This window comes from Botrytis deweyae (genome assembly GCF_014898535.1).
Source record: "Botrytis deweyae strain B1 chromosome Unknown BDEW_008, whole genome shotgun sequence".
Classification (NCBI taxonomy): Eukaryota; Fungi; Ascomycota; class Leotiomycetes; order Helotiales; family Sclerotiniaceae; genus Botrytis; species Botrytis deweyae.
The window spans coordinates 736,663-755,912 of record NW_024066215.1 but is presented as its reverse complement, the minus strand read 5'-3'; the positions used below and the strand labels follow the sequence as shown (position 1 = coordinate 755,912).

The 19,250-nt window shown below is 43.0% G+C and overlaps 7 protein-coding genes across 7 annotated transcripts; 4 read left to right on the top strand and 3 right to left on the bottom strand.

Moving 5' to 3' along the window:
- Positions 1-672: 672 nt before the first annotated feature.
- On the top strand, positions 673-5,417 carry EAE98_004423 (uncharacterized protein; the record flags this gene model as incomplete). Its single annotated transcript, XM_038952043.1, has 12 exons — positions 673-1,071; positions 1,124-1,229; positions 1,290-1,377; positions 1,434-1,488; positions 1,540-2,044; positions 2,092-2,110; positions 2,161-2,238; positions 2,299-2,659; positions 2,718-2,972; positions 3,030-3,788; positions 3,838-5,325; positions 5,391-5,417. The coding sequence occupies 12 exons, from the start codon at positions 673-675 to the stop codon at positions 5,415-5,417; spliced, it is 4,140 nt and encodes a 1,379-aa protein (XP_038811579.1).
- A 1,778-nt stretch (positions 5,418-7,195) lies between these two features.
- Positions 7,196-8,125, top strand: EAE98_004422 (uncharacterized protein; the record flags this gene model as incomplete). The annotated part of the gene is made up of 1 exon (XM_038952042.1): positions 7,196-8,125. The coding sequence occupies one exon, from the start codon at positions 7,196-7,198 to the stop codon at positions 8,123-8,125; it is 930 nt and encodes a 309-aa protein (XP_038811578.1).
- Positions 8,126-9,010: 885 nt separating this feature from the next.
- EAE98_004421 (uncharacterized protein) lies at positions 9,011-10,777 on the top strand (the record flags this gene model as incomplete). The annotated part of the gene is made up of 1 exon (XM_038952041.1): positions 9,011-10,777. One exon carries the CDS (start codon positions 9,011-9,013, stop codon positions 10,775-10,777), a length of 1,767 nt encoding a protein of 588 aa, XP_038811577.1.
- A 1,489-nt stretch (positions 10,778-12,266) lies between these two features.
- EAE98_004420 (uncharacterized protein) lies at positions 12,267-13,628 on the top strand (the record flags this gene model as incomplete). The annotated part of the gene is made up of 2 exons (XM_038952040.1): positions 12,267-12,619; positions 12,833-13,628. The coding sequence occupies 2 exons, from the start codon at positions 12,267-12,269 to the stop codon at positions 13,626-13,628; spliced, it is 1,149 nt and encodes a 382-aa protein (XP_038811576.1).
- A 446-nt stretch (positions 13,629-14,074) lies between these two features.
- EAE98_004419 (uncharacterized protein) lies at positions 14,075-15,202 on the bottom strand (the record flags this gene model as incomplete). Its single annotated transcript, XM_038952039.1, has 3 exons — positions 14,075-14,121; positions 14,203-14,854; positions 14,903-15,202. The coding sequence occupies 3 exons, from the start codon at positions 15,200-15,202 to the stop codon at positions 14,075-14,077; spliced, it is 999 nt and encodes a 332-aa protein (XP_038811575.1).
- Positions 15,203-15,613: 411 nt separating this feature from the next.
- On the bottom strand, positions 15,614-16,063 carry EAE98_004418 (uncharacterized protein; the record flags this gene model as incomplete). The annotated part of the gene is made up of 1 exon (XM_038952038.1): positions 15,614-16,063. The coding sequence occupies one exon, from the start codon at positions 16,061-16,063 to the stop codon at positions 15,614-15,616; it is 450 nt and encodes a 149-aa protein (XP_038811574.1).
- Positions 16,064-16,309: 246 nt separating this feature from the next.
- Positions 16,310-17,158, bottom strand: EAE98_004417 (uncharacterized protein; the record flags this gene model as incomplete). The annotated part of the gene is made up of 1 exon (XM_038952037.1): positions 16,310-17,158. The coding sequence occupies one exon, from the start codon at positions 17,156-17,158 to the stop codon at positions 16,310-16,312; it is 849 nt and encodes a 282-aa protein (XP_038811573.1).
- Between the last annotated feature and the right edge of the window lie 2,092 nt (positions 17,159-19,250).

Below are 19,250 nucleotides of genomic sequence, written 5' to 3'. Positions count from 1 at the left end.
CTCATACCTGGCTCTATGAAACTACTGGGAGTATCTTCATGTACATTTCATTCTTTGAAATGGCCAAGAAATGGTTTCGTGCTAGGTGATCTCAAGTTTCAGGATTTTCACATTTTGAAGGGGGACCTTAGCCGAGGGTACTATGCAACAATTCCGTCTGTGTATTCTGTCACGCCAAGTCAAAGGAAGAAACAACTACAGTTGACCTTGTTTGACTCTAACCATGTAATAGTCGATCTTATACAATGGAGATCGAGGATTTCACATACAAAGTCGAATCCCCTGCAATGATTATTCAAGGGAACTAACAGAAGATTTGCAGAAACTTGACATATTCAATTGCGTTCATTTCTTATCAAAACAAATTCTGGCGAGATTTCCTGTCATGTATCATGTTTTAATCTCAACCAATTAAGCCGTGTGCTACAGCGTTCAGTGCCCGCGATCAGACCAAGGGTTCTCCATATGCACGGATGTGAGGTCTATTTCTGGCTCCACCATCAATCTCTAATTTCTTCTCCTGAGACCGAGTCAGCTTTTACAATGAGAGAGCGGAGCAATTTCGAAACAAGAAACTTTATGTCGACATTGAGTGGTTTTGATTTGCCACCTTGAGAGAGGTGATGCTTTCACGAGAATCTCTATGGAAACTTTACACTTCAGAAAGTAAAGATGGCGGGGAATATTGACAGCAGGTCGTCATCATCGCCTCCACCAAAGTTCTCTCAATCAAATGTGCCTTTGTTATCAGATGTTGCAGTAGGCTATGATGATGGCGAGAAGGCAGCTACGTCGCTTTTGAGTATAGGGATGGTAAAACGGTCTCACAAATTCCATGGAGCTCCATTGCAAACAGATGCTTTAATGGAAGAGATCCTTTCCCCACATTCTGGAGACTTTAATTCACCTACAACACCAACGCAATGGCCAACTTCAGCAAAGGAGCCTTTACTACCAGGCGAGGAAGGTACCCAAATAGACAATGGGAACGTCGAAGTCATTGATCCTCCACCAAAGTCCAAGGCTCGTTATATCAGCGCAGAGTATAGGCTTGCGTTGTCTCATTTTAGGGTGAGTATTCACCTCATACTGGACTTCTACACATGACTAAAATCCTCCACAGCGAATATTCTATTATACAAATAGTGATGACAAATTACTCCTCCTTGCGGCAGGTGGTGCTTCAGTGTTCACTGGTATAACATTACCTCTCATGAATGTTGTTTTTGGTAAGAACTATAAACTACCGTTTATCTGGTGAGTGTTTGGAGTGCTGAGTGTATTTCTAGGTTCACTGGTAGGCGACTTCAGTGGGTTTTATAACCCCAACTCGGATGAAACAAAAGAGGTATTCACCGAAGCTATCAATCAAAATGTGTGAGTAGCAGCATCTGTGAAGAGGATTGATGGTAGATACTAATGCAACTGTACAGAATCTACATGCTCTACCTGTTCTTAGGGAGGCTCCTCCTCGATTACGTCGCTGTTGTGAGTGGATTACACATATTGATCCTCCAAAGTTTCCTAACACTCTTATAGCTGGGATTCCGGATGGTGAGCATTCGAATATCCGCATCAATCCGAATAGCGTATCTCAATGCCCTTTTTCGTCAACCCATTTCGGTGCTTGATACCTTACCATCAGGGCAAACAGCATCCATTATAACCATTACTGCTAATATACTCCAACTTGGTATCTCCGAAAAGCTTTCCATGTTTCTTCAAAGCGTCTCTTTGATTTTCTCGGCTTTGATAGTCGCATTTTACTACAATTGGTTGCTCACACTTGTAACCAGCACTGGCTTGGTCTTTATCATTGCATTTTATTCATACACAATTCCACGATTGGTAAAGATGCTGAAGCAGGTTGAGGAAGCTGACCAAGTGTCGTCCTCTATTGCGAGTGAAGTTTTCAGTTCGATTAGGATGGTTGTGGCCTGTGAAGCTGAAGGGAAAATGGCAAAGAGATATGCTGCATGGGTACAAGAATCTCGGCGGCGAGGTTTACTTATGTCTCCCTTGGTAGCAATTCAGCAAGCTCCTGGTACGTCCTCAAAACTCTCTTTCTTACCCATACTGACCGGTTCTTAGTATTTTTTGCAATTCATGCGTAAGTCTTCTCCACACACTCATGAGAATTTATACTTACAAACATAACAGTACCTTTGCAATGTCATTTTGGTTCGCCATTAAATTGTACCTAGAATCCGAAATTGCTAGCGTGTCAACTATAATTATGTTCGTTCTCATTAATCACCCTAATTCACTTTGATACATGACATTAATCAATATTTTCAGCGTTTTATCGTCTATAATGACTATTGTAATGTCTATTGGGGGTATAGCAGCACCCATCACTGCTGCCGCACAAGCCGCCGGTGCTGCGGGTATTCTTTTCAGTATCATTGATGCTCCACAGCCAAAAACAGATGGTGTCAAGGCACCGGATGTTTCTTCCAGGGAAGATATCGTTCTTGAGAATGTCAACTTTGCCTATCCTCTGAGGCATGACGTGAAAGTACTTGACAATCTCAGTGTTCGATTTCCAGCCGGAAAGCTGACAGCTATTGTCGGAGCATCTGGCTCAGGGAAAAGTACCATCGTCGGGTTGATCGAGAGGTGGTATGAGCTTGATGGAAACCTCACGGATAATGCCATTGTAAGTTTCGATCCATGAAAAAATGCTCAAAGGTCATCCATCACTAACTAATCGTAAGACACTTTTCTTCCGAAATGGTACAATCACTGTCGGAGGCCGAAAATTACATGAGATTGACCTGAAGTGGTGGAGGTCACAGATAGGACTCGTTCAGCAAGAACCATTTTTATTCAATACCACTATTTACAGAAATGTGGAATATGGTCTGATAGGTACTAAATGGGAATATGAATCCCACGAAAAGAAGAGGAGATTAGTGAGACGAGCTTGCAAGGAGGCATTTGCGGATGAATTTATTAAACGACTTCCAGAGGTAATGCTAGCCATGAAATCATGATTCATTTATTTGAAAGGCTTCTAACTTTTATAGGGATATGACACGATAGTAGGCGACTCTGGGATAAAACTCAGTGGGGGTCAACGACAGAGACTGGCAATTGCAAGAAGTATTGTTAAGCAGCCAAAGATATTGATTCTTGATGAAGCAACGAGCGCTATCGATGTCAGAAGTGAAAGAATAGTTCAAGCTGCGCTGGACAAAGTCTCCAAGAACCGAACTACGATCACAATAGCGCATCGTCTATCTACCGTTATTAAAGCTGACAATATCGTCGTTATGAAGAAAGGTCAGGTAGTACAACAGGGAACTCACGAACAGCTGTTAATGGATTTAAATGGTCCATATTGGGCACTTGCAAATGCTCAACAGCTGGGAAATGGCGAGCTTCCTAGAAAAGAAATTGATACTCCTAGCGACCCCGAGAAACGAAGAATAGACTCACCAACATTTGAAAGAATCAGTCTTGATGCGGCAGAAGAATTATCCAGCTTGGAAATGGGGTTCCCTGTAGCGAAGCCAAAAACTCCCCTGGGAAGCTTTATACTTTTTCTTTGGGAACAAAAGCCACGATGGGTATGGTATACAATAATGTTTCTAAGCTCTTTGGGCGCCGGTGCTTCATTCCCATTACATGCATTTCTATTTGCAAAACTCATTTCGCTATTCAATTTATGGGGACAAGCTCTCCAAGTCCAGACCAATTATTGGTGCTTCATGTTTACGTTGTTGGCCATCAGTGTGGGTCTCAGTTATTATGCCCTCGGATGGTCTTCAAACACGGTCTCATTCGTAAGTTTTGTCGATTGTTGGCTACTTCAGTGACTAACAATAGTGTCAGAATATCACAGCTACATATCGCCAAGAATACTTTCAAAACGTGCTCTCAAAGCCTGTGTCATACTATGATGAAGAGGAGAACTCCGTGGGCAGTTTGACAGCTAGAATGGCGAGTGATCCTACTCAACTTCAGCAGTTACTCGGAATCAACATGGCAATCGTGCTCATCTCTATGTTTAACATATTTGGATCTGTGGCAATGTCCTTTTATTTTGGATGGAAACTCACTCTATTGACAGTGGTGACGACGATGCCCATCATTCTAGCCGCAGGATTTTTCCGACTTCGATACGAAACCCAATTCGAGAAAATGAACAACGAAGTATTTGCCGAGAGCTCAAACTTCGCTACTGAATCTATTGGTGCGTTCCGGACAGTATCAGCTCTTACTCTAGAATCGGAGATTTGCGGACGATACGAGAAACTTTTGCGAAATTATACCAAGAAAGCTTTCCGGAAAGCTAGATTCTCAACCTTTATATTCGCAATGAGCGATAGCATCGCTATACTATGTATGGCATTTGTTCTCTGGTATGGCGGCCAGCTTCTGGCGGACCATGAGTATACACCTTTTAATTACCTAGTTGTATACTTAGCCGTTGTACAAGGGAGTACCACCGCAGGCCAATCTCTAAGTTTCGGACCAAATGTGGCGCAAGCTTTTGCAGCAGCAGATCGTATCCATGGCATGAGACCTGGAGATAAAAACGATAATGAGTCAGTGCTTTACGACTTTGCAGATGCTCACGATCCGGAGAAAAGCTCTCGCGGAGTCAAAATTGAGCTCAAAAATGTCTCTTTCAAGTACCCTACTCGTGATGTTCCAGTGCTCAATGGACTTGACATAATTATTGAGAAGGGGCAATTCGCAGCTATTGTTGGACCATCTGGATGCGGCAAAACAAGTATTATATCCCTACTCGAGCGATTTTATCAAATCCAGAGTGGTCAAGTTCTCTACCAAGACACGAATATCAACGATATCTCTCTTGAAGAATATCGCAAGTTCATTTCGTTGGTTGCGCAAGAGCCTTCCTTATTTGAAGGTTCGATCCGCGACAACATTCTCCTGGGCGTCTCAGACGAAGAAGAGGTATCAGACACCGTACTCCATCAAATCTGTCGCGATGCAGAGATCCATGACTTCATATCCTCACTCCCCGAAGGTTACAACACTGCTGTGGGCGCTCATGGAGTCGCACTATCGGGTGGTCAAAAACAACGAATTGCTATTGCACGCGCTTTGATTCGGAATCCAAAATTGTTGTTGTTAGATGAAGCGACGTCTAATTTAGATTCTGAGACGGAGAGGAGTGTGCAAGCTGTATTTGAAAGGACCGGAAGGGGAAGAACCATGATTGTTGTCGCGCATAGATTGGCGACTGTTCAAAATGCAGATGTCATTTTTGTTCTAGGAGAAGGGGGAAATGTGGTGGAAAGAGGAAGTCATGGACGCTTGTTGGGAATGAGAGGGTTGTATTGGCAGATGGTATGTTCTCTTATGTTCTAATTGGTAATATACATTCTAGAGTGAAGACTAACTATCAACTGTAGTGTCAAGCGCAAGCTTTAGATCGATAGAATGGGAGGTACTTTTTGTTTGTCTCACTGTCATGTTGTAATGTGTTTTTGCGGATGGGACGGAGTACTCAAGGTTGGCGTCTTTGGCATATTAGGCGTATTGGGCGTGTTGGGTGTTTGTTGGATATAATCCAGAGACTGAGAAACCTTCACCCCATGAGTAGCACGAGCTTGAAAACGTGATATCAATATCTCATCATTGATTCCACTTATAAGATATCTCCTACCATAGAAATTATAAATATCAAAAACAATCCCTATCGGCGACCCAACTTCATGGGCAAAGGATCACCAGGATGCATGTATTCTGAGTAGGATTTTGAAATATTTCACGTGATTTCTGCGTTTCTTCACTCGAAAGTTTATTCAAAATAATTTAATATGATCTCAAATACAGACGTGCAACAAAACACACATCACTTCACGCCAAAATCACGGGATCAACGAGGCTTGTATGCACTGCCACTCCCAAAGTACAAACGGCAGATGCAGGTGAGATTAAGAATTGGTAAACCTGCATCACGGCTCGAGCCCTGGAGCCGAGAGACGGAAAGGCGAAGCAGTCGAATACTTCGTTGACCCATAAACATTTTAGGTTGCAAAGTCAAACATCGTGTTGGGCTTTGATTCTGGTTGAGTTGGAGCCTGGTGGAAATCTAGTTACTGTTACATTTAATGTATATTTCCGCACGCACGTTATAATCTGCAGTCGTCCGCGATTCAGAGTCGCAGGTATTGCTTCGCCACTGCTTCGCCAGGTTTTGGTAATTGTGCAATTGGCCTGGGGAGTTTCAATCTTACCAGGGCTAGCCTAACGGTGGAACTTTGTGGCTGACACAGAAAGAAAGCAAAATCCAGCATTTGCAGCAGAACTACACATGTTTAAGCGCCGTCCCGCCAACTGCGCGGTGTTTCTCAACTTGAGTAATATCTTAACATCGAACATCGATCAATTATCATGGTCAGTCAAGGACTGATTGGTGCCTACATTGTGAATTATAGACGCTACAGAAGTGACGTATGCGACACTGCCCATGTTCAATACCCGAAACAATGTACTTCAGACGCGTCACGAAGCATATCATATGGGCGAAGTCCAAAGGTTCAAACGGAACTTCAAATACTATTATTGGCTGAACAGGCTGTTTGCAGCACGTTTGATGGGAGGCCTGAATCTCGCATTCACCAGATTCTATACTTGCTCACCAACCGCGCGTTTTGTCTTATTTTGAAATGAGCATTTAGAAAGTTTCGAAAAGTTTCGTTCCGCATGTGTTACACCGACTGCGCCATAACTTGATTTTTTAATCATATTGGCTGAGACCATTTTCTGATAGCCTTACATGCGAATGCGGGATTTTGCAATCTACAAGGTCTAGATAACCTATCGGTCTGCATTTCTCCCAACTCATTCACAGCTTCAAATGCAACATGCCGAATATCATATCAGCCCAGTTGTATTAATCTACTCCTTGCAGATCGAGAACGACCAGAAGTGAACACAGTATACCAGCTCAATCCATGCCCGTGAGTCATTTCGTCCCAATGAGAGATTGTGGCGTTGAAAACGTGTTTTAGCCTTCGGATAGACACACCATACTGCTTTATGCTTTAAAGCGTGTTGACTCTGAGGAAAAATGGAAGTGCACTAAATGATCATAGTTCATGCTTTTGGTTACTTACTTAATATCGAAGATGCTCGAAAGTCACAATATAAAGCAATTTGAGAGATGTTTGAAAATAATCTAGGCGAGCAGACTTCTCCTATGACCTTTAAAATGGACTACAATATACCTCCGATGACACCATTTGACACCCCGCCTAATGTTACTTATGTACCTTCAACGGCATTCAAGAAAACCACACAAGATGAGAGATCTACCATTCAAGTTCACGATGCGGAAACATTTGAAGGTCAGCAAATTGGTGCTATCCTTCCAATCAAGAGATCATTGAAAGCCACGGCTTTCTGTTCACCGCTCGCAAAAGTGGGTGATTATGTCGAGATTTTGGCGAATTACAATTTCAGTCAAGTTGAAGTTAAGAATCTTCGTACTAGTATGTCAGGAACCATCGATTGGGAAGATCTACTTCCGGTTCCGTACGATGGAAAATGCGGTTGCTTAGGTGTAGGATGTCGATGTGTCTATGAAACTTGGCAAGCGTATTCTGCACGCCGTCCAGCAAGACTGATGCCAGTTTATGGTGGTCAGGATATGAGTGGATTATATGGTATGGATTTCAAACTTCCCACAGAGGGGGATTGGTCACAGGTTGATGAAATGTATACCCAAACTTACTCATCGACAGCCTCGCCTCTTCAGACGTCTAATTATCCAAACGCCCCATTATATACAACCAATTTTACAACAAAGACACTTCCAGAAGTAAACGACCCCCTGACAGCCGCTGGACAAGCACCCGGAGCCATCTTAGCTGTGAAGCAACATGCCCACTTTCCTCACGATTTTGGTCCAGTTCTCGAGACTGAAATCGGAGATCGATGCAAATTTCTCGAAGCCTGCGAGCGAGGTTGGGGCAGAGTGAAGGTTAAAAATCTTCGCACTGGGAAGGAAGGATATCTGCGATGGCAAACTTTCAAACCGGTTAACCCGAGAAATACATGTTCTTGTCTTAACGCTTGGTGCTACTGCGAGTATGAGGATTTTGAGAAGAGCAAAGCATATTGCGAGGCCCATAAATCATGAATTGGATCGGGGTTGTGTTGAATGATGTAACGATTTCATGACCGGGAGAGATTGTTGGATAGAATGATGGGATACCCACTGCACTTGGGTACTTTAGGCAACATGGGACTTGGTGTGCATTTTTTCTGAAAGTCGATTTGTTATAATGAATGGAAAATGTGAAATGCTCTCCTGTGTTGAGCGAGCTTACTGATTACTCGAGACGTTGATTAGACTAGGTAGCTGAACAAAAACACTGTTGGTACCCTTTCAATACTCAATGGTTAGAACAGATGGTAAGATGATTTAAAGCATGACTCTTTAGGTTTAGTGATTTATTTTGGCGTGCGATATGTTCTGTCTCAAATGTTGCGGCACTTGCTACTAGTAATATGCAACTTTCCGCCGCCTGCAAGCACTCATAATTCTACGCGAAGCCGCTATCTTGGCTAATTTACTGACTTGGCGGCCCAGACCTGGTGGGAAGTCTTATTCTCGTTCCCAGTCGTTGATACTGCAACGTTAAACTCTCCTCTCTAATAGGCCGCTTTTTGCTCTGATTTTTTCTTCTACACTTGGAAGAGTCTTTGATATACAAGCTTCAGGTATGGATACTCTGAATGAAATTCTAAGTGGTCTAGAATCAATCTTTCGCCAATAATTTTCTTTTTCCCTTTTCAGGATCCCAGGTTTCCGTGCATCTTGGAATTAAATTATTACAATTGCTATCCTTTCCCTGATTGTCTACCTACAGACTTACTGGAATGTGATACCTAGGTAGTACCCGAATTCTGAAGTTGACGTGTGACGCCACACTTTGCTTTCCGCAAATGTGGCTGAGAATTTCATCCACACCGCCAACTCCTATCCTCACGTCGAATGATTGATTTTTGTAGTCCGAACAAAATGCGTCTTATAAACACATCATCACTATGCCTCGAGGAATTCTACGATGGTCATATTCCAGCATATGCAATTCTTTCACACCGATGGGGCAAGAAAGAGGTAACATTTCATGACATGCAAGCTGGTGATTGCATGAATGTGAAAGGGTTCGCCAAAATTCAAGGATGTTGTAAGCAGGCCAGACTAGACGGTTGGATGTATGTTTGGATTGATACTTGTTGTATCGATAAAGCGAGCAGTGCTGAGCTTTCAGAAGCTATCAACTCCATGTTTCAATGGTATCAGAAAGCAGAAATTTGCTATGCCTATTTGAGCGATATTGAGAATCGTCCTGATCCTTCAAACCCGGCAGAACTAAAATCCAGTGATTGGTTCACAAGGGGGTGGACACTGCAAGAACTACTTGCTCCAAAAAAGTTGACTTTCTTCGACCGAAATTGGGATCTAATTGGGAGAAAGGAAGACCTCCAGGATGAACTTCGAACAATTACCGGAATTTTGGACATGAATAACTGGAGAAGCGCTTCGATTGCCCAAAAGATGTCTTGGGCTTCTCGAAGATCGACAACCAGGGTTGAAGACCAGGCTTATAGTCTCCTGGGTCTATTCGACGTTAACATGGCCCCATTATATGGAGAAGGCAAGAAAGCCTTTATGAGACTTCAACTTGAGATATTGGCTGTATCTGATGATGAATCAATATTTGCATGGAGAGATTCAAGTGAGATAGGAGGGGGCCTACTAGCTCATTCTCCAAAAGCTTTTCGTGACTCCGCCGAGATTGTCTCTAAAGCATTTGACACCATACAAAAATGGAATCCAAATTCAACGAGAAGACCATACTTGATGACGAATAAGGGCTTACAATTAGAGTCACCACTTGCAACGCCTTTTACAGATTGTTCTTGTGGTTATGTCAGGCATCTCGCGCACGAATCTTCCGCCTACCCATCAGACACCAAGCTTGCACCTCTTCAATGTTGCTACGAGGGAAATACAAATTCAGGTAACCCATACGTATTGGCAGTATACCTCATTCGCAATCGTGGTAACGAATTTTCGAGAATTGACCCTGAGTCCATTGAAATAATTGACATTCGTCAACTCGACAGAAGTCCACTTTCGCATTTGGAAATTGGAATAAGTCCCTGCCTAGACAAATTTTCAGCATCGAGGATACAGGAATATATGGAAAGTATATTTGTCAGGCAGCATCAACCTATCAATAAGGTTCTCGAACCTTGTGATATTTGGATAGAGACCAAGGCGTTAGCAGAATTAGGCTTCACCATGACGACTGAATGGCTTTCTAATACTCGACAAACGAAATTAGTGAAACTTGAGGATGGGATAAGAGTGCAAAGCAATCAATTACAGCCAAATGGTATGACAGCCATAATAACCTTCACCCAGCGTACTAGTATGGAAAGAGGCTACTTGGGCATCTATGCGTTTGTTTTCAACATCACGATTAGTTCACGCGGACCTCTCGTTAGTTTGATGGAAGTACCAGTGCATCAAAAACAAAGAATACTTGAGTATGAGCAAGAGAGTTTCAGTGATGGTAGAGCACCACATGCAAAATCTCTGCTCAGACGACATTACGCTGGGGATTTGGTTGCCCCAATACTGACTAAGGTTGAAGACATTCCTCCCTGGCTGAAGTATCGAGTTCACTTTGAATTTAAGAAAAAGGCTTTGCAGACTCATGGTAGTAATAGATACAGCTTCAAAGAAGTTTTGAGTGGGTTGTGGGCAGCATTTTAGTACAAAAATCAACTAACAAGTCATCGTGCCAAACCTTGGAATGAATGAAAACCACATCCGATACTTGTCGGCTATTCCACGAGACTTGCAACTCGGCCTGATTTGTATAGTCGACAAAGAATTCCCCATAAACATGTCTTAAGTTCAAATGAGGATCCAAGAATCCAGGCCGTGCTGTCTAAAAGATCGAGAAACTTAACGTGTCTTTAGAATATGAATGAATTACCAGTACTCCACCACTTGGCAATCCTACTTAACAAGTGATACCAAACCTATTTTAACGTCCTTAAGTCTAGATATACAAGTCTAAATCAAACGGGTAATTCCCAGGCGCCAAAATTTTGAATCTGAGTTTGCGGGTCTTAGGTTTTACTCTCGACGGGGAATGATACAATTCCATTCATATCTTCCAACCGCGAGAACTTTGCTTGTAATCACTCTTTTGAAACTCAGTGGTCTGAGTATATTGCTTCGGTGGGGCAACATTCTCTGCGTTATCCGACGCAATATTCGTTTCGCCCACCAGACCTCCACTGGATATACTCTTGCCTACATCACACACAAAAAGATCTGCACGCAGAAATGCAAGGTAGATCATAGTAATTGAGGTACCATACAACCATCTATGCCCTGCGTGTGCCCTGCATTTACCCCGCCATACACTACTATCTACATTCCCTTGACAGGCTCAGGATTTAATGAGTTGTAGTAGAGCCGACCCAATGATAAAGGGGAGAGCATTCCACCGAGATCAATGCCCCAATCAGTAAGGTAGCAGTGAGATTGGTCTGAAACCAAGCCTGAACTGGATGCTCACACATTTTGAAATTCCAATGGCTGCGTAAGCCCCTTGTAAGGCAGATTGATCCGCCTGTCGCCTGACGGTAACGTGGTGTAAGAAACTACTCAAGTGGATTGTCTCCAATTGAGAATTGATGCCAAGCTAGAAGCCTATAGCATGACTGAAACCCTACCAGCCGGCATGGATAGAAGAAATTTGTACCTCCGTAGAGAGGAATTAATAGGATGGCACTCAACAATAACAAAGTTGCAAGCTTCATAAACAGTTTCTTGTATCGATAGATACAGAGCAAGCTTCATTTTACATCGGGTGGTGTTTTCTGGTATTGATAAGAATCAAATACCTGAAAGATACATAGCTCTCACTAAGAGAATCCATGCTCACGAGTAAGGGATAATATGAAGAGGCCAGAAGGCTGTTTTGATGTCTTGTTGATATTGGGATTATTCGGTTGGTTTGCAGGCTAATATTTGATTGGATAAGAGTTTTACTCAAAACTGAATCCTGACATTCAAATAGGTTGGTTTCGTCCTAAACTTGTCATCTTTGAGAATATATTTCTACCAAAATCAAAGAAGTTATGGATTGTCAGTCTTCTTTTCCTTGACAAAAAGATTTATTTGGTTCATACTTCTAAACTCCTCTCTTAGACCATCATTCGGAATAACAGTTTCCCCGAACTCCACCATGGACTACTTTCACCGCTTTACCTCTGGTTCAAAAGGTCAAGCTCAAGCTTCGACCTCCCAATCTCTCTCTAATTCCACCAATTCTGTACCTCAGCCAAAAATGGAGAATCATCGACAGCAAGAGGAGTCTGCTGCTTCTGCAGTATCTTCTCCATCTGAATCCAAAAAGCCAAGAAAGAAGAAGGTTCTGCTGATGGGAAAGTCGGGTTCGGGAAAGAGTTCTATGAGAAGCATTATCTTTTCGAACTATGTCGCAAAGGATACAAGACGATTGGGAGCAACAATTGATGTCGATCTTAGCCATGTCAAATTTCTAGGAAATTTAACACTCAATCTATGGGATTGTGGAGGGTGAGTTCTTGTTTTATGGTGTTTTCGAGCTTTCCATAAACATGGGGTGCGGGGTAGTCATCGCAAATTACATTCGAGTTTTGGCAGACTTTACAAGATAACAAATTGGTCTCTCATACTGCTCGCAGATTAATATTGAATTTTCCATATCATTACAGTCTGCGTTGCTGTATTTTTAGTTCAGACTTTTGAACACGGCTAACAAAAATTTAGTCAGGATGCGTTCATGGAAAACTATTTATCTCAACAACGTCAGCATGTATTCTCTAGTGTCGGCGTCCTCATTTACGTTTTCGATATCGAATCTCGGGATTTCGATCGTGATATTTTAACATATCGATCGATCATTACTGCACTCACCCAATTCTCACCAACCGCAAGTATCTACGTCCTGATTCATAAGATGGATCTTGTCCTTCCGAACCAACGTGAGGATATCTTCCATGAGAGAATCTCACTCGTCCGATCTAAATCAGAATCATTCAATATCGTACCATTCGCAACATCTATCTGGGATCAATCGCTTTACAAGGCATGGGCGGAAATCATTCACGATCTAGTTCCTAATCTCGGAGAAATCGAAAGACATCTCTCTTCACTCGGTACTATCATTGAAGCTGAAGAGGTTCTCCTCTTTGAGCGCTCGTCTTTCCTTGTCGTCTCAAGCTGGACTTCCCCAGAGGGAGAAGCGAATCCTACCACTGATCGATTCGAGCGTCTTTCGAATATTATCAAAAACTTCAAACAAAGCACCTCTCGTTATACCGGTACACCCAAATCCGCCGAGCAGTTCAGTTTATTTGAATTGAAGATGCCAAACTTTAGTATGTTTGTTGTTAAATTTACGACCAATACATACCTTGCGGCCATCCTTCCACCGGGAGAGGAACGCTTCAATTGCGCTTTGGAGAATGCGAAGATTGCTGCGAGGGATTTTGAAGAACTTGATAGTCCGGCGAGAAAGAGTGCTGATAGAGGCGCAACAGGTACTGAGGCTGGAATTGTTTAGATGGATATGAAGATCAATCGATAGATAGATGCTACTTTCAGATATGACGATACGATATGACACAATGCAAATGGGATCTGGCATGGCGTTGGATTTGGGAATACCCTTGGCTTTTCATGTATAATAAGATGGCAGGGAAGGAGCATCGGCGAGGCTAAATTAAATAGTTGCTAATAAGGTTTACTCAGATGTCTAATGCCCGTAATACTGTGACCGAAAAGATATGCCACGTTTGTGTGACGGTGCCACATCTCGGAACATACACACTTTCACTGACACATGCACACATGCAGTGATAATTCAAGGCTATTCACAAGTGTGATAATCTTAGACGGAATGATATTTGAACTGATTTAAAAACAAGAACATCGACAAAGAGGGTTAGTTTCTACAATTTGAGGAAATATCATGGGTTGAATGCCCCTTCGGCTTCCAAGTTCCAATACTCACGCAAAGGAGTCCAAGTCCACACCGAGACCACATAAGGTAGTATCTATAGCACATGTCAGTATCTAATCGCGCAAATTTCGGACCGGAGATAGAAGGAATGAGAAAGAGATCAAAGTATACATACCAAGACTGTACTGCTTAGCAACCGCCTTTGTCCAACCCCCCATAAAGGTAGTCACTGTATTTACACCCTCTTTGTAATCCTCTTGCACAGCCCACAAAGGCAAATCACTTCCAACGTCTGTACTCCTACTGGCAAACATACCGCTCCATTGGTTACCGTTTGCATAGATTCCCCATTTTAATCCTGTGGCTTTCATTGCTGCGACCCATTGCTTAGCAAGCTTTTCATTGGCTGCAGCACCGAGATTCCAGGCATTGCAGGGAGAATTGGAGACGGATGTGGGCTCGATATCGAGCCAGAGAGTGTGGATGTCCATGTTGTTGTCGGAAATTACTTTGAGGTATTCGGCCATCTGGGTGTCAACGCTCTTGCAGTTGGGCTCGGAGCCGGTGGGTGTACCGGTGCAGGGGAAGATGTAGGAGTCGATGCGGGTGAAACCGGCGGCTTTGGCGTTCTTGTAGGAGGCCACGAAGTTCTTGTCTACTTGGCCGCCGGTTCCGCAAGCTTGCTGATATCCCCGGATAGCGACTACGTCTTTGGTTTTCTTGGCGCACTCGAAGAATGCTGAGGTGCCGAGTTGAGATATATCGAAGCCTACAGAACCAGCACCGGTAGATGGTGGAGTGGTTCCACCGCCACTCTTGATGCAGCACTAATGGCTATCAGTATATGGAGCTTTGGAGATGTGAAAAAGGCGTACCTGGATATCAGCCGGTCCGGGACAAAGACCGCTACTGAAAGAACCTCCAGAGCAGGCGATGGATGTCGCTTGACATGTACCCTTTCCGCTGGAACATGTTGCTACGCAACATTGATTATCGACCCCTCCTGGGCAAGCACCAGCAATGTACTTTCCACCCGAGCAGGAGCTCGAAGTGCTCTGACAGAAGCCGGGCCCACTAGATGTTGAGCAAGCAGTTGATGCTCTAGGAACAAGAGGGTTGCCCGAAGCGACAGCTATGATACCTGTGAAGGCAATAAAAATCTTGGAGAAAGACATAGTTGAAGATCCTGAATTATTGAATGGAAATGATATGGAACAAATGATGAGCATAAATTTACGGTAAATACTTAATAGAAAGATAAGAAAAAGAAACATGACGATGCTACATTCCTATATTTTTATATCTTCACTTATTTCTCGACGATCAGCCGCATATTGGGTAAGATCGACAGCTTCATTTCCACATTCTTCAGCCTTGCATTGCCTTATCGTCATTATGTGTTATGCTTCTTTCTTGAGTGACGGCGGTAGAATTCTGCAGCCTGGGTAGGATTCCAAAATCCTTCCGCTATCGTTCGTATTCAACGGCAGAACAGTTCTTAGTGTGTCGGTTCGGAATCCTTAATCTCCCCAAAACGCGGGGCGGGAACATGGGTAGTAATCTTGCGTTACATTCAGCCGCTTCCATCACTTGAGCGGAATTTTGAATACCTTGATTTTGGGCGAAGCTGCGGTTGATGGTACTACATCTTTTGTGAGAAATGGTACGTATTGTGTGAGAAGTTGGACGATAGATCTCTTATAGTCATTTGTAGCAGGAGAAGGATTGAATGGGTTTCGACGAAAGTGGTATGCGGATATGCAACCTTGAGCAATGTGTCGCTTATGTAATTTTAATTTTGGTAGTATGCATGCTGTACCACCCCAACATCTCCTACTAGAATCACTAATGAGAATGTCACCGTTCCAATATCGATCTATTTTAATACCAGAAAACCCCAAATCTTGTTTCCATGACCATTGATGTTGTGACACCTTACCATTGATCGTCAGTGCGCGAGGGGGCTTTTCTTGGAGAGCGTCAACGAGATCCTTTGGTTGTACAGCTGAGAGATAGAGCCGTTTTGGCTTATCCATCGGTGGATATCCATTCCCTTTTCATGCCGTTGACATCACAAACAGATCACCAGGGCCCAGTTCAGTTCATTATGTTCCAGAAGCCTGAAAAATACTATTGAACAACAGTTTCACTGAAAATGACACAAATCTATAGCCTCCAGATTGTGTAAATACGATGAAAAATATTTTTATGCGCTAACTGTCGCTGAAATTCAGAAAACAAATTCGCTCAATCGAATCTGACTATTCATGACAATAACCCCTTCATGGAATGTCCCGATCATCTCCATGGAAAAACCTCAAGATTGCGCCAGCAACAGCCAACCCATCGTGCCTTAAGTGTGCGGTATCCTTCGCCTTCTCTGCAACCTCCTTATCCTTGATTCCGCCACTCTCAACACGCATTTCAATTTCGAGATGCACCATATCTTCGTCAAAACCAAGATGTCCTTGACTGGTAAATAGTCTCTCCCTCAAATAAAGACCTTGAATCTTTGTATGTTCAGTACTGGCCCAGTTTTCAACGTTATCATCTTCAGAGAGCAAATCAGTTGTCGACGCTGATGGTACAATAGTCACTCGATCTTGATGCATTTGATGTAGGCTAAGCTTCTTGTCTTTCGTTTGGAACAGTCTCTGGCCCACAGACGTCAAATCCATCTCCGTATGTGACAATTCCCATCTTCCAGACGGCTCTGGCTCCACTTTTGCCCCTAAAGCCCGCGATAATATCTGGTGACCGAAGCAAACACCACTGAACTTCATATCCTTTCGTTCAATCCAAAGATCTCGCAAAAGTTGCAGCAGTCGTTGAATCCATGGATCGTCTCCATGAGCGTCGTACATGCTTCCCGTAATCAATATGGCGTTGATCGATGGATCGACATCGGAGACTTGAGGAACGTGTCCATGATGACCGTTTTCAGGATCATCGACAACATAGTGCATTTCTGTCTCTATTTTCAAGGGTGGATCGTGTTCTTTCCCAGCATCCTGAAATAAAGCGTTCAAGATATCACTGTATCCACCCTTTTCGTCTCTAATATCAGGATGTGGCGAATCTGTTTCAAGAACTAGCATTCGAACCGGATCTTCGGATTCCTGAGTTGCCATTGTTATAAAACCCCCTCAATTCAGTCGAAATCTGTGCTGTGGTGGAATCACTCGAATTGAAGAGAACTGCTACTGTCTTGTTGCTCAATGATAGATTTTCTTCTTCGATCGTTACTGCGATGTATGGTGAGCAAAATATTCAGGACGAGGATTCGTGCTGTTATGTATCTGGGATATGTCTCATAGGCAAGACAATTCAAGTCATCATGGACAATGACGAGGCTCTCCATACAGATTAGGTTCGGCTCATAGCCAGTGCCGAGCAATGGCGCCAGCATAAAGGGCCATATTTCCCGTCATTTAGTACTCGGCAGAGGCTCTCCATACCAATTTTTATCAAGTTAGAAGAGAACGTTTGTCCCCGCACAAGACTAGAAACATTTCTATGACCTTATGCCAACTCCGGAAGCGAAGACGCTGGGCGTTTTAGTTTGTCAGTGACGTCGATCGATCGATTCTTCCTCAGCCATCTAGGCTAAAATAGGATACCAGTTTTCAAAACCTAGAAAATTGGAACCGTATTCCTGGTGTTCTTGGAACCTCTCTAGGAAGCATCGGCCAACATTTAAATGTTTGAAATTCAAAACGCCTTACTTTGTTGAATGATATGAATTTGAAAAAATGATCCAAGCTCGAGGGCTCAATGACTCTAATGAAATGGCCCTCGGAGTGGAGAAAGAGGCACCTTTTAATTTCATCATTTCACGTGCACTCCAAGTACCAAAACCATTTCGTAGTGGTTGATGTCCGGAAATGTCTTGAGGATCTGCAGCTAAGCCAGGATGTGGGTCTCGGGTCGGGATGTCCAATTTCGATATGGCAAAATTCCCCACCGAATCAACCGTGAAAAGAATCATCCGCTGGTGTGTGAATGGAAACGTCTCTCGGGACTGGCATCAGAGAATTCTTCAAAAGCTCCGTATAAAATGCGACGATCAATGACCTGTTCAGTTGATGAGACATGCATTTTCCATTAACGTGTCCATCTTTTCTTACCTTCACATACCTCTATCAATACACCAAGGTGTGTATTTGAAGTTCAATCTTCTTTGTCAGTGTGAAGGAATTATGCCACATGCTTATCTTAATACGAAGGTTGGAAGGGTAATTAATGTAAACCCCACTTTTACTAAAATCTTGCTGTTTTTATAGATTTTGCTGCTGCTTTAAGCGATTCGAATAGATATTGAGCTGTTCCCCCCAAAATTCAGTCTTTAAAGCTTTTACTTGCTTTTTATCAATTCTAATAGTTTTTTAGTATTTGAAGTATTTGAAGCTTCTGATAGGTTTTAAATAGATTCTAGATAGAATTTCGAATCAATATTCAATAAGAAATTAGTGATTTTGAATAAATCGTAGATAAAACGTGACTTTTACAATACTTCCACCACCTGGAGTTCACCATATAAATTTTCAACCAGCGACGTGATTCTATTGGTCCAAGGGCCAAAAGTGGGGACACATTTAGGTGCATTTTACATTACTTACCCATCCAACCTCCGTAAGCTGAATCTTGGGTCTGGGCGGGTACCTGTGTCATTCATATGAGTGATTCCACGAATTGGGGTAGACATACCCCCAGGACCAGGAATAGAAAGTGCAAGGACCTCATGCACGGCAGCTCCGACAATGTTATACAAGTATGTACCCAGTACATCGCCTTATCGGCACACTCTTCGTATTTCACGATGAGGCGGAATTCTGATTTTGGCTGGCAACTTGGAGAAAACCTGAACACCTATACACTTGCAAAGGCTATTGGGACACTAAATTTGAATCAGATTTTCGAGAGGTGTTGTCAAGCTTCGTTTCTCAAAAGTTTGTTGATTTTTTCAATTTAAATTGGAATGCCAAAAGCTTTCAGATATCAAGAATGGGAGTTCGGTTTTATCTCCCGGCTTGGATGACCCACCAGCTCCTTCAGCGTTCAATATATTCCGACAAGGGTAAAGATCAGCTGTATACTCGGTTGTGACGGACAAAAGAGCCATTTTGTCATGTTACATTTGAGCACATAGCCCTGCCAGAATCTTGGTGTTCTACAGCTGCATTAGTAGTCATCTCGACATTTTCTTCCAACACCGTCCGGAAA